The 13512-nt window shown below is 45.6% G+C and overlaps 2 protein-coding genes across 2 annotated transcripts; one reads left to right on the top strand and one right to left on the bottom strand.

Moving 5' to 3' along the window:
• Nucleotides 1-484: 484 nt before the first annotated feature.
• On the bottom strand, nucleotides 485-3247 carry rbis (ribosomal biogenesis factor). The gene is made up of 4 exons (XM_061240399.1): nucleotides 3100-3247; nucleotides 2290-2406; nucleotides 1519-1638; nucleotides 485-1088 (listed from the first exon to the last, which is right to left on the bottom strand). Exons 2-4 carry the CDS (start codon nucleotides 2398-2400, stop codon nucleotides 1020-1022), a joined length of 300 nt encoding a protein of 99 aa, XP_061096383.1. The 5' UTR covers nucleotides 2401-2406; nucleotides 3100-3247; the 3' UTR covers nucleotides 485-1019.
• Nucleotides 3248-4917: 1670 nt separating this feature from the next.
• LOC133126414 (carbonic anhydrase-like) lies at nucleotides 4918-12893 on the top strand. Its single transcript, XM_061238614.1, has 7 exons — nucleotides 4918-5255; nucleotides 5684-5881; nucleotides 8684-8802; nucleotides 9340-9432; nucleotides 9762-9824; nucleotides 9948-10103; nucleotides 12234-12893. The coding sequence occupies exons 1-7, from the start codon at nucleotides 5222-5224 to the stop codon at nucleotides 12351-12353; spliced, it is 783 nt and encodes a 260-aa protein (XP_061094598.1). The 5' UTR covers nucleotides 4918-5221; the 3' UTR covers nucleotides 12354-12893.
• Nucleotides 12894-13512: the final 619 nt, after the last annotated feature.

The following is a 13512-nucleotide window of genomic DNA, read 5'->3' as shown; positions in this document are numbered from 1 at the left end:
GGAGCTGTTGCATTATCAGCCATGAAATTAAACTTGGAACAAGAAAAACATTAAACCAGATTTAATGAGAGCAAATATGTCTCCTCTGAATCTTGTGCCCTACATCTTAAAGAGATATTCGGCTCAGATTGAATCTGCCAGCACTGTGCGTTTCCTTGGCTTTAACACATCAAATGCACTCGTTAGTTTTTGAATGCGTCTTAGAAAAGTTAAATTAAGCACATCGTTCAAAGAAAAAGTTGGATAACAAAGGCCTTATATTCCACGTTTCAAAGACCCTGCCTTCTTACAAATGTAAAGATCTACAACCACATTTGCAGCAACGCTGGGCCTGGCCAAACCAGGAAATATTCTCAGTCCCAGCCAGAGAAAAACAATGATGCTCTTGTGAAAGATGATAATGTCCAACTGGGAAAAAAAAACAAAAAAACTTGTCATCTGCATTTCTAAGAATCATTTTTCAGAAAGACAAGATAGCTCTATTGAGCGCAGTATTTAATTTTCTTTATTAAATTAATCTTTATTTATATAAAAAGAGACCAGTCATGACACGGCAACACTGGCATGACGGTTGCCATGTTTACGGTGTGTGCAGCCAGCATAAGCAGACCTCTCTCTGGTGCCATAACCAACAGCCATCTGCCAGAAGACAACGTGCCGTAATCGTATTTGATTCCATTTATAAGCCTTTATTTCACAGGCCCTCTGTAGTTTCTGCTGTGTGATCAAGCAGAGAAGAGCAACGAAAAAAACTCAACCAGACAACTTTCTTCTGCGATCGCACACCTCCTTCAGACGAACATCTGCCGCCCGTAATTCTTTTCAGTTCTTTTGAACTTCCATCAAATTAACAGCAACAGTCACGAGAGTGCTTAATTTAAATTAATGGGGCGCGTCTTCAGAGTCATTGCTTTAGTAAAAAAAAAAAAAAAACCGCCACCGGCAGTGGAAAGTTATTTTCACCATTTCTTCTGCATGCGTGATGAAGTGTTTGAATGTTTTTTTTCCGGGTTGTTCCGCTAGAGTTGGGAGAAGAGCTGGGCAGCTCCATCCACGTTCACCGCCTCCCGGGGCTGCTCTCTCATCACCTGGGGGGGAGGGGAGGGGGGGTAATTTCCCATATGCCCAGTAACAGTACAGCATGTTGGCAGACTGCTGGCAATTAAACGTTTCGTCAACATTAAGCTACCTCGTGTTAGAAAGTCAAGAGATAATGCAATGTAGGGTCAACTATAAAATATAAAAATATATGCTGTACATGGATGTTACAAGCGGCTACAATCAGTGCTTCTAAAACACGCCCTCTCACACGCACCACGCCCTGCTGTGGCAACAGCATTATTTCAGTGTGTGTGCTTTTCTAAAGGCCAGGAGCCCTGAGTCCATTGCAGTTGGACTATCAACAGATTTTTCTTTCATTAACAAATTCAGGTGTGTTAAACCTCAGCCACGGTAGTCAGCCACATCCTCTCCACCTTTTTGAAACACTGAATCTGAACAGACCCTCCCTTTTCTCACCTGTGCTTGCTTCTTGGGTTCCTGTCCAGTGCACTTTGAGATACTTTTTACTTCCCTTTGAACGTCCGTGAATATCTTATTTAGGCTGTCTACTTTCTTCTCCTTTTTAGCAGCATTAATCTGAAAAATAGAAGACGGGGGAAAAAAGACAAGACAAAAAATGAATCCAACATGACTGTCATAAGTCCTTCAGAAATACAGGATGACATAAAACAGACAACACAACTAAAAACACAATCATCTGACACATTAAAACGGGCTGTACGATTTGGTCATGCCTCATCATTTTAACAGATTTCACCCGAAAAATAAAATTTTCTTCAAAAAGGACAGTTTGGATTAAACCAAATTTCACCAAGATTTTTGTTGCCATTGTTTAATACCCTTTTAAAATATTTCTAGACTATAATACTTTTGGAGAAGTCTGCAGTATTTATTTTATTTCTGCATTTTGATTCTCCAGGTGTGTGTGCTTCCTGTCAGATTTGTAATATTTTATAATAAAAATGGCCACTTCATTAGGTGCTTTATTAATGCAAACGATCCGCTCCTCCAAACAGCGAATCGTGACGCTGCAGGAGACTAAAGGGGACACAATCTGGTATTAGATACGTGTACCTAAAAAAGTGGCCAATGCGTGTATACAGAGCATAACAATCAACTACACGTACGCATAATAAGGAGAACACTGGGGTCCAAAAGGGACTACTGTGAAAATCATGATGTCAAAACTTCTCAGTCCAGTCATTCATAACAGACTCCCGAACTTACATGTTTGAGGTTTGACGTCACAGGCTTAGCTTTGTTTTTTTGTTTTGTTTGCTTGTTGAGCACATGAAACACATTCTTCTGCTTCTGTCCTTTGGGTTTATTCTTCGCCATTATAACCTGTTCGATAAAAAGATACAATACAAATCCATGACCAAAAAAAAGACTCAAATGTTCATTCGCACGCAATGTGATGACTAAAAACGGATAAAGGATAACTTTCCAACTTTAAAAAAACAATCAAACAGTAATGACATTCGCATTAACCTCACAATTTAGACGTCAGCCGAAACGTCGATTTCTGGTTCGGTTGAATTACATTCAGATAAACAAAAAACTGGAAGCATTTCATACGTGGATATTCAACCCCCAAAGTACCCTACCATTCCTTCAATTAATACACAAGTCAAAGTTTGCGAATGAGCCAACTGTTTTTTTTTTTTTAGGCTATTTACTGATACACGTCTGACACGATGTGCAGCTAGCTAGCTAACATTAGATCAGCCAAAACACCACAAAGAGTACAGAGGACTCTTAACGACCTAACGTTAAAGAAGAGTTATCTAATGTTAATAATCCATTTTTTTTTTTTTTATTCACCGAAACGTGAACTGGCTAACAGTTACTAAACGCGTTAGCTAGATAACCCTACAGAAGCTAGCTGAAGTTGTGGGTTGGTTCAGTGTTTGTAAAGATGTAAAGCAGTTAAAGTGTAACTGAATCGTATAATGTATTGGTGACATGCATATAAAATACGACATACATTTCCATATCTGTACGGAAATCTGAGTATAGCAACAAAAACAAGCCTACCTTTCGTCCTGCGCAAACTAGCTAGCCAGATGTTACCTAAAAGAAGCATGTGGAGTGTCGCTCCGCACTGACGTAATTTACATGCGACGACATTCGTCACAACCACAGCTGTTTTGTCGTCACGCCGCACAGTTTCTTCTGTTTTGGACTAGGCTATTGAGGTGCCATGACCTACATTTTCCAATAGCACTCACCCACCCACCCTTATTGCAATGCGCCTGAAATGGAATCTGACGGCAAATGCTTTAACAGCTAGCTACACAAAACTTTCCACTGAAACTGTCAAGAGTGAAGTATCAAACGTAATGGAATCCTGTGTTTGTTCGTTCTTGCACCATGAGGTGGCAGCAACGTCTAGTGATCATTTGAAGGCATCGCGTTTCTTCCAATTTATAGACCTACTGTACAGGTATACAAGGCACCAAGAGGCATTTTAATTGGTGTAGTCTAGTACCGTACGGTACTTGTCGCATCTAGACTTGTCGCGATCCTGTGCAGAAATCCAGGTTCTCTCTATTTAAGAAAAAATATTACAAAAACGTTATTTATCATCCACATATGCGGAGATTTGCCTTTGGCTATACGTGTCATATGAAATGCATAACCAATATACAACACAGGCTATATACTCATAAATATTCAACCGACACAAATGTGCATATAGTATCTGTTATATTCCAAGTTTAGCAGACATTTAACATTTCATAAGCAGGCGCTTTTATCCCAAAAAAATCCAGAAAGAATTCAGAATGATTGATGATGCATTTGGAACAGAGGACCTCTTGCAGAGATTATTTGGTGGCTCTTGACAGCCTACAGTTATTTGTGCTTTCCTCTGGATGCAAGTCATTCTGATACGTTTACACGTACCTTAATATTGAGATTACCGATCCAAACAGTCACAAAACACTTTCAATAAGGCTGTCATATGCCATTTTTTTAATTGTAGATTTATTTGAGACTTTGTTTACGTCTGTCCATCGAATGTGTCTGAATGGCGAGCGCAGTAAAATTGCCAGTGTCACTGTAATTAATTACATTACATGTTATTTGGCTGACGCGTTTACCCGCTTTTTAACCATTACGCTACAGATTTCCCGGAATTCAATGAGAAACCCCACCAGGTCTGGTTATGGATAACAACAAAATTCACAAATAATGTGCTGAAACAACACAAAAGTAGTAACACAAAAAAAATGTGTTGGGTATTAGGCTTAATACATCCTTTTGAGAGCGCAAGAAAGCCCAGGTAAACCCGCAATTTATGACATTTTTCTGTCGCTATGAATCATGCAAAGGGCTTATATGCGAGCTGTAGCAGTGTCTTTTTTGAGGATACTATGTGGGCAGATTCGGACCGGTTCCTTTGCTTTATTCGAGACCATATATTTTATCAGTAGTATATCAATGAAATGCACAGCTAACTGGATAGAACATTCTAATCAGCTGGGAAGATTGTGAACAGGTGTCTGTGTGTGTGCGTGCGTGAGAGTATGAGGGTGTTCAAAACATGCATTTTCATGCGGGAAACACTTATCTCTAGGGGCGGACAAGAATATCAAGAGCTAGCGATTGATGTGTCTTATTTTTCCAACATCGAAGCGGTAACTGGGCGAGATTCTCTTGGGGGAGTCGGTGAAATAGGCTACACAAAGCGATTTACCCAGCTTCGCATTCCTATACGCTTTAGGACCGTATAGCGTGTCCACGGAGGAGACGCGACAACAGAGATAGAGAGGGAGAGAGAGAGAGGGAAAGAGTGACAGTGTGTGTGTGTGTGTGTGTGTGTGTGTGAGAGAGAGAGAGAGAGAGAGAGAGAGAGAGAGAGAGAGAGAGAGAGAGAGAGAGAGAGAGAGAGAGAGGGGACTGGCCAGCTCATCGATTGACAGCGCGCTTTCTTTTAACCCCTCCCGCTACTCTGCCTCAAGTCTGTTCAGATTTCGTCTTGGCCAACTCATTGGCGCGAGGGACACAGCAGCCGGGGCAAGTCTATATAAACCCCTGCACTCGTCCGTTGAGGACATCAGGAGAAGCTTGCGGTTTGGGTCCAACGTTGCCTCTGAGCCGACGGGAATAGCACAGTTATAACTTTAAACTTTTCACAAACATACATATTATAACCATGTCTCACGGATGGGGATACGGACCAGGCAATGGTGAGATGCTTCAACTTAGCGGGACACGATCAGTTTAACCCGTTGTTGTCGTGTGGTTCAGTGGTATGGTAACGTTAGCCTAGCTATTTTTTTTTCTTTTTGACAGCTTCGGTCCGTCCACGACAGTTTTGAAGAAACTAGCGGTCATCCATCATATACACTTTTTTGGACCGCTAAATTAAAATAAATACAGATAACACGACGAAATATGACTATATTATCGAGGAAATGTATATTTTTCATTCACTTATGCATAATCTGTCGATTTTGAATGAACCTACGAATTCTACCCCAGCAACGGTCAAACGCTTGCGATGACGTCAACAGCCAACGGTCAATTTCGGCGAACTGACGTTAGCCAATTAATCAAAATGATCAATTCACTGACTAGTTTATGTGATATATGCTCTCCTTAATTGCGTTTTCAGGACCTGACAAGTGGGTGGAAAACTATCCCATTGCCGACGGACCCAGGCAGTCTCCCGTTGACATCGTACCCGGCGAAGCGCGGTATGACGGCGCGCTGCAGGCGCTCAATCTGAAGTACGACCCCGGCACCTCCAAAGGCATCGTCAACAGTGGCCATTCCTTCCAGGTGGACTTCGTCGACGACGACGACAGCTCAAGTTAGTGGCTTTGCCCAGCATCAGATACAATTAAGTTACCGTTACTGCTTCGACTACCAGCCAGATTCAGTAATGCTATTATCTATGGCCATTTAAAATGCTGTACATTTGAGCAAGTTAGATCGACTTGTCGTTAACTTTGAATCGCAGTATATTCAGAAGTACGTGGTGGTTAGCTATGGTTACCGATTTTTTTAGATAACGAACCGTAGAAAGCTGTGTGTATCTAGCTTCTCTCGATTTTAAACTTGCCAGCAATTAACTTTAGTTGTGAAGTACACTCGCGCAATATGTTTCATGGTTGTACATATATTTAGAGTTTTTGTATATGAATGCATTTGAGGGCTTAAATATTGGACATTGAATCTTTGCCTTGGTAACAATGTCTGAGATTGAATACTGTACAATTAAAAATGTCTCTCCCCAAAAAAACAAAAGCACAGTTATGCCAGTGGCCAGATCAGCTTTTTATGTTCAACTGTACTCTTCACTTCCTTTATCACTGCACACATAGGTCAGTTCAGTCTCGTTGGACCTTTATTTACACTTATTTCTGTTATTAAGTGGGCCGTAAACAGCATACAGGGCAAAATGGCATTTCATGATCATACTCTTCATTTATTTGTATTTATCTTCGCACCCTTAAATGTTTTTGGACAAGCGACCTTACTGTAGTCTCTGGACAGATTGCTTTGTATGGTGAAGTATGTTGGCTTGTGCTCAGAGATATCTGTTACAGAAGCAGCAGAGATGTGCACTCGTTTTTCCCGTACAGCACTTAAATAAATGTTTCCTGATTTGAAATCGAGCAGCTGCTCTTGAGTAAGCGCTGTTGATTTCCACAGAGAAGCCGTTTGTTCTGGCACGGCTCAGCCGGCATCAATGTGTCAGATACGTTCAGAGGAACAGCTTGCATTTTCACCAAAACAGACTCCTCTGCTGCGGTGAAGCCAAAGGGTTTTTCGCGACAGAAAGGACAATGATTAACGCGACTCCCCCACAGAGCTCTTATCGGCCAGCTCGAGTGCAGGGAGCGAGCCTGAGGATACGGTCTGTGCAGGGGGAGAGAGGAGAGCAGGGCTGCCTGTGTGTCAGCGTGGCCCTGCTCTGCTCCGAGTGAATCATTCTCACACAGTGCAAAGTCTGCCTGTACGGAGAGGGGAGGAGACTCATCGTAACACACACATCTGCACACTGCTCATCTGACTCAGGCTCCAACGCATGCCTGACCTGGTCACACACAGCGCTCACACACACACACACACACACACACACACAGTGCTAACGCATACACACACACACACAGTGCTTACGCATTCATGCACACACACACAGCGCTCACACACACACAGTGCTCACACATACACATACACACACACACATACAGTGCTCACGCATTCATGCACTCTCACACTCAACCATTAATGCATTCATGCACACACACACACGCAGTGCTCACGCATACACACACACACACTCACACACACAGTGCTCACGCATTCACACACACATACAGTGCTCACGCATTCATGCACACACACGCAGTGCTCACGCATTCACACACACTCACACACACACAGTGTGCATGCATGCACACGCACACTTAAGCATTAATGCATTCACACATGCACACACATTCAAGCATTAATGCACTCTCACACACTCGAGCGTTAATGCATTCACTCACACACACAGACACACACACACACACACTCAAGCATTAATGCCCTCACACACACAAAATGACAGAATGAAACAGAAAGACAAGCACAATTACGAAACGTACACCTACCCTTGTCTGCATAGCAGCAATTTTGATGACATATCTGATTCTTCTTTGGAAGGAAGTAAGAATTGTTGTAGGAGTAATAGTCTGTTTAAATGACCCACTGCAGTCTCATCAAGGGTGTTGCAGAAATACAATTATTTTATTAGATCCACTCAGAGATAAAATGATTTTATTTAATACAGTGATGAATGATCTCTGATAGAACACATGCTACTCCATACATAGTGCGCTTTGGCCTGTTCGTGGTCTTTACCGCTATCTGCCTGAGTTTGCACGACTTACATAACAGGAACTGAGTCAGCTTGTAAGGAATAGGAAATGACTGGTCGTGGTAGGGCACTGGTTTCCACATAAATGTAGGTCTCATCTGCATTTTTTCTCCTGTGTGAACAGGGATTCATACCAGAACAGCATTCAGCTTCCAAAAATGAATGACTGTAAACATTATACAGTCTATTCTCATTATCACACACACTACAATTTGATTAATAGGTGATAAGTCTAGTATGGGTTACAAAGGCAAAGCCTTCTGTGCCAATGCAATATATCCTTATCTTTCCATATCTTTATTTTATCTACCCATATCTTTCTTTAGTTTTACAGTTTATTTTGTGTTTGCCACAGTCCACCCTTGCTGTTGCGCATATTATTCTACAGTTAGCCTTCATGCTGTGTATTCAGATTGTGTTTCTGTGCATGTATGAGGCGGCCTGTAGCGTAGTGGTTAAGGTACATGACTGGGACACACAAGGTCGGTGGTTAGATCTCGGCGTAGCCACAATAAGATCCTCACAGCCATTGGGACCTTGAGCAAGGCCCTTAACCCTGCATTGCTCCAGGGGAGGATTGTCTCCTGCTTAGTCTAATCGATTGTACACTGCTCTGGATAAAAGCGTCTGCCAAATGCCAGTAATGTAATGTATTTTTGGGAGGATGGTGTACTAGCCGTTAGCTAGCCTCTTAGAGACGTCCATTAGCATCAGCTGTGCTAACATATCTGTTTGCTCCCCCAGGTCTGAAAGGGGGACCCATTTCAGGGACGTACCGCCTGCGTCAGTTCCACTTCCACTGGGGCGGCGCTGACGACAGGGGCTCAGAGCACACTGTGGCTGGGACCAAATACGCAGCAGAGGTACCAGCTGCTTCCCTCCTCCCCTCCCCTCTCCTCTCTCCCCTCTCCTCTGGGTGATGATTTCAGGGACGACCAGGGACTGAAAGAACAAAAAAATGCCTTGCCAACCGTGAAACAAACAGTAGACTGCGCTCTGTGTTCTTTCTGTTATTTGGGAGATTGTGGGAGCAGAAGGAAGCACACTCCTGTGTGTACAGTGGTGAACAGGCTATGGGCGTTCAGCCTTTGTACATTCCTCTACTTCTCATGAATATTCATAAACGCATGCAGTTATGAACAATTTCAGCGTATACGACGGCACGCAGAATTTGGGTTGTTATCCGATGCGAGTGGAATATCTGCAGTGAAGGGATTGGCTGTGCTCGTGGGTTTGTCATACACTTCACCCTGAGGCGGTACGCCCAACCGCACGCGTTGCGGGAGTTGTGTTAAGACGGCGCATTTTCTGCAGACGGAGCGGTCAGTGTGACTGAGGCTGTGAGAGCAGCCCTGGCGGCCACAGGGATGTGTCCTGATTAACCCCCGCTCTTCCTGCAGCTGCACCTGGTCCACTGGAACACTAAGTACCCCAGCTTCGGCGATGCCGCGGGCCAGTCAGACGGCCTGGCTGTGGTGGGAGTCTTCCTGCAGGTCAGTGTGGGGGACGGACCCTCCCCGTGGGGGCACATTCACCGCACCACTCTCTCACCCCCCGTTATTCCCGTCTCTGCGCTGTGCGGTCCATCGAGGCCGAAATGATGTATTTATAAAAAACATGAACTGTGTCATGACATTGCTCAGTGAGCGTACATCAGTGATGTCACTTGTCCTGGTTCTTTGAGGCGGTAGAACACAGAAATGTGCTCGCTGGCTGCAGCTGAAGCAGCAGATGGCATGGCAGGCTACCAGCGCCCTGCAGAAACGGGCAGTGTGTGTGTGTGTGTGTGTGTGTGACTTATTTGTGCTGCCGTTTGCTGCAGATTGGAAGTGCCAACGCCCAGCTGCAGACCGTTCTCGATGCCCTGGATTCCATCAAGGCCAAGGTAAGATCAGTCCAAACCTTTCCAGAGGCAGCGTGATTTTATTATTGAAGTTTAACTTAATGGGTGTGGCAGGAACAGCCGCTCTCTGCCAGTTACATGAAATGGTGCATTTCCCCGGTCCAGGGTCAGCAGACCACGTTCACGGGCTTTGACCCCTCGGTCCTGCTCCCTGGCTCTCTGGACTACTGGACATATGACGGCTCCCTGACCACGCCCCCCCTCCTGGAGAGCGTCACCTGGATCGTGCTGAAGGAGCCAATCAGCGTCAGCTCTGACCAGGTGCAGCATCACTCACCGTCCAATCACCTCTCACAGTTCATCCAAGGCAACCTGTGATCCTCAAATACATGAACATCAATGTCAATGCAAATATTTAATCAGCCAATCATGTGGCAGCAACTCAATGCATAAAATGCATGCAGACGTGGTCAAGAGGTTCAGCTGTTTCTCAGGCCAAATGTGATCTGTGTGACTTTGACAGTGCAATGATTGTTGGTGCCAGACAGGGTGATTTGAGTTCCTCAGAAACTGCTGGTCTCCTGGGATTAACACACATAAGAGTCTCTAGAGTTTACGGAGAATTGTGTGAAAAACAAAAAACATCCAGTGAGCAGCAGTTCTGCGGGCAGAAACGTGTTGCTAATGAGAGATGGTCAGAGGAAAAGGGCCAGACTGGTCAAAGCTGACAGGAAGGCGACAGTAACACAAATAACAACACATTACAACAGTGGTAAGCAGAAGAGCATCTCTGAACACATAACGTGTCGAGCGTTTCAGTGGATAGGCTACAGCCAGCATAAGTCTAATAAATACCTGTGAGTGAGTGTATGTAGGTCTGGCTCCTTCATACACTCACTCAGAAAGTTTCTGTGGGCTTCAGAGGGAAACCACATCAGACTTTTAAAAGCGTTGGAGGATTGAGGCTCTGCAGCTGAGTCACCCCCTCCCACCTCACCCGCCTCTGAAGGCTTCCATATCTCTGAAGCCCACGGCGGAGAGCCCGTGTGAAAACGAGCACCCCTCTGACGGATGTTTACTGTCTGTGCCTGAAGGCCACGCCGCAGAGCTGCAGCTGGAGCGCCTCTCATGTCCCCCCGCAGGGCGGCTCTGCTCAGCCTGCAGGGGGAAAGGCTGCCGTTCTGCCACCAGAGCGCTGGTTACTGACACAGACATCACACGGATCGCCGGAGGTGTGTGAAGCGCTTCACCGCTCATAAACGGGTTAATGACCTGGAACATGATCTGTAACCTTTATTAACCGCTTTTATATTGACCGCGGATAAAACGGGCCGTGAATAACGAGATAAAACCATTGTAAAAGAGTTCAATCTCATTCTGCGTAGTTCGCTGTGCTCTTGCCCTCTCTGGCGCTGAGGTGCGGGCGACAGAAGGCTGCAGTACGTGAGAAGCTGAATTTAGAGTTTTAATTTGCGTGTGTTAAAGGTGTGTTCAGCCTTGGCAGGCCTGGTTGGTGTGACTTTCAGCAGTAGCAGAATGAGCTGAGCGAGAGCCCACTGACACGGTGCATTGCTGGCTGGGTTTTTGGGTCACAGCTTTGTGTGGGTGAGCAGCGTGTCAATAAAAAGGCACCGCGGCGTTGTTACACTACAGCGGTCATGTGCGCTGTATCTACAACAAAACTAATCAGGAGTCGCCCAAACCCGTCAGTCGCTCAATTCAGTGTGTGCATGAACAATCGAAAGAGTATTGGCAGACCAGGGCTGGGTTGTCAGTGTAGACGCACTGGTCTGAATTGCTCTCTTCATGAGTGTCATTTTGTGCACACGCACTGCAGTCAGGGACGCCCCCAGTCTGTCCATCAAACGCTCTAAATGTAGAGCGCACCGCAACTGACATGTCCAGTGCAGAGGCCTAAATACACTCAGTGAGCACTTCATTAGGTCTTTATTACTCTTACGTCTTCTGTAGCCTATGCACTTAAGAGTTATGATGCGTTGTGTGTTCAGAGATGCTCTTCTGCATACCGCTGTTGTAATGTGTGGTTATTTGCGCTACTGTCACCTTCCTGTCAGCTTTGACCAGTCTGGCCCTTCTGCTCTGACGTCTCTCATTAACAAAGCATTCCTGCCAGCAGAACTGCTGCTCACTGTATTACATTTTTTTTCACCATTTCTTTTCCTCACAGAGACTAGTGTGTGTGAAAATCCCAGGAGATCAGCAGTTTCTGAGATACTCAAACCACCCTGCCTTAGATCACATTTCTTCAAGGCGTTTCTGTCTGCAGAACCGCCGCTCACTGGATGTTTTTTTAGTCGCACCACTCTGAGTAAACTCTAGAGACTGTTGTGCCTGAAAGTCCCAGGAGGTCAGCAGCTGAAGCACTGAAAGCAGCCCTCCAGGAGATCCCCGGGTGGTAACGAAAGCCTCTCTCCGTCTCTCTCGCCGCAGATGAGCAAGTTCCGCAGTCTGCTGTTCAGCGCCGAGGGGGAGGACGCGTCCTGCATGATGGACAACTACCGCCCCCCCCAGCCGCTGAAGGGCCGGCAGGTCCGCGCCTCCTTCAAGTGAGCCGCAGCGCCCCCCGCAGGGCAGACGCAGGTCCGCGCGTAGCAGAGCTCCTGGCACCTCTCACACGTCCCCCCCCACCGCTCAGGTTTCCCCGCTAACGTCCCTGCCCTATTTATTCTGCGCGGCCCTTCTCCCCAGCCGTCTGCGGCGGGCGCCAGGTTTACGGTTCTGCTACTCGGATCTGCGGCCGGACCCACGGAGGAAAGGAGCGAATCGGATCTTTTGGTGCCCTCGGCGGGAAATAGGAAAAGAAAATGGCGGCTATGGGGCGTATTGCAGCAGCGCAGAGATACAGAGCTGCCTCCCTCCGTCTAATCTCTCCCTGCCAGCCGGCTGCAGGGGCTCAGAGGCTTAATGAAACGGAGTATAGCTGCCGTAATCACCACCGACTGGACCTGAAAATCCCCTCTAGCACACACACACGCTCACACACACGCTCACATACACACACACACGCACACACACGTGTTCACATACACACACACACTCACACACATGCACACACACGTGTTCACACACACACACGCTCACACACACGCACACACATGCACGTACACACACACACGCACACACACGTGTTCACATACACACACACATGCTCACACACACGCACACACATGCACGTACACACTCACACACATGCACATACACATGTTCACATACACACTCACGCTCATGCACAGTTTTCTGCAGTCTGCTTGCTGATAGAGAGAAAGATTCATTCATTCATTCAATTAATTTTATTTGTTTTTCGGTTTGTTTTTCTTACCATCTGTCATCTTTCATTACCAGCAATTGAACATCCAAGTTAGTTTGGCAGCTTATGCAACAAATATGTTGGTTATGCTTGTTTTTGTTTTTTAAGTGATTCATAAGTAATGTTTAATTGATGAAGCCTTTGCAGTGCTTTCTTGTTTTTCTTGCTGTTGTTGGGGGGGGGGGGGGGTGGGGGGTTAAATCTGTTGAGAAATTATCTTTGTATTGTAACTTGTCAGTCACACAGAAAAGGTAAAAGCAATGCCAACCAGCCATCGTGTGGTGCCAAGCTGGAAAATCTTCCCAGCAACAGAGTGTTTCCTGTAGTCTTACAAAGACATCAGGTCCTCAAGTCTGGGCTGAGACCCTCTCTGAGCTGTTTGACAAGCAAAGGGACCAGGGG

This window comes from Conger conger, chromosome 4, assembly GCF_963514075.1.
Source record: "Conger conger chromosome 4, fConCon1.1, whole genome shotgun sequence".
NCBI lineage: Eukaryota > Metazoa > Chordata > Actinopteri > Anguilliformes > Congridae > Conger > Conger conger.
Note: the sequence above shows the minus strand (reverse complement) of the source record. Positions and strands in the feature narration are given on the sequence as shown.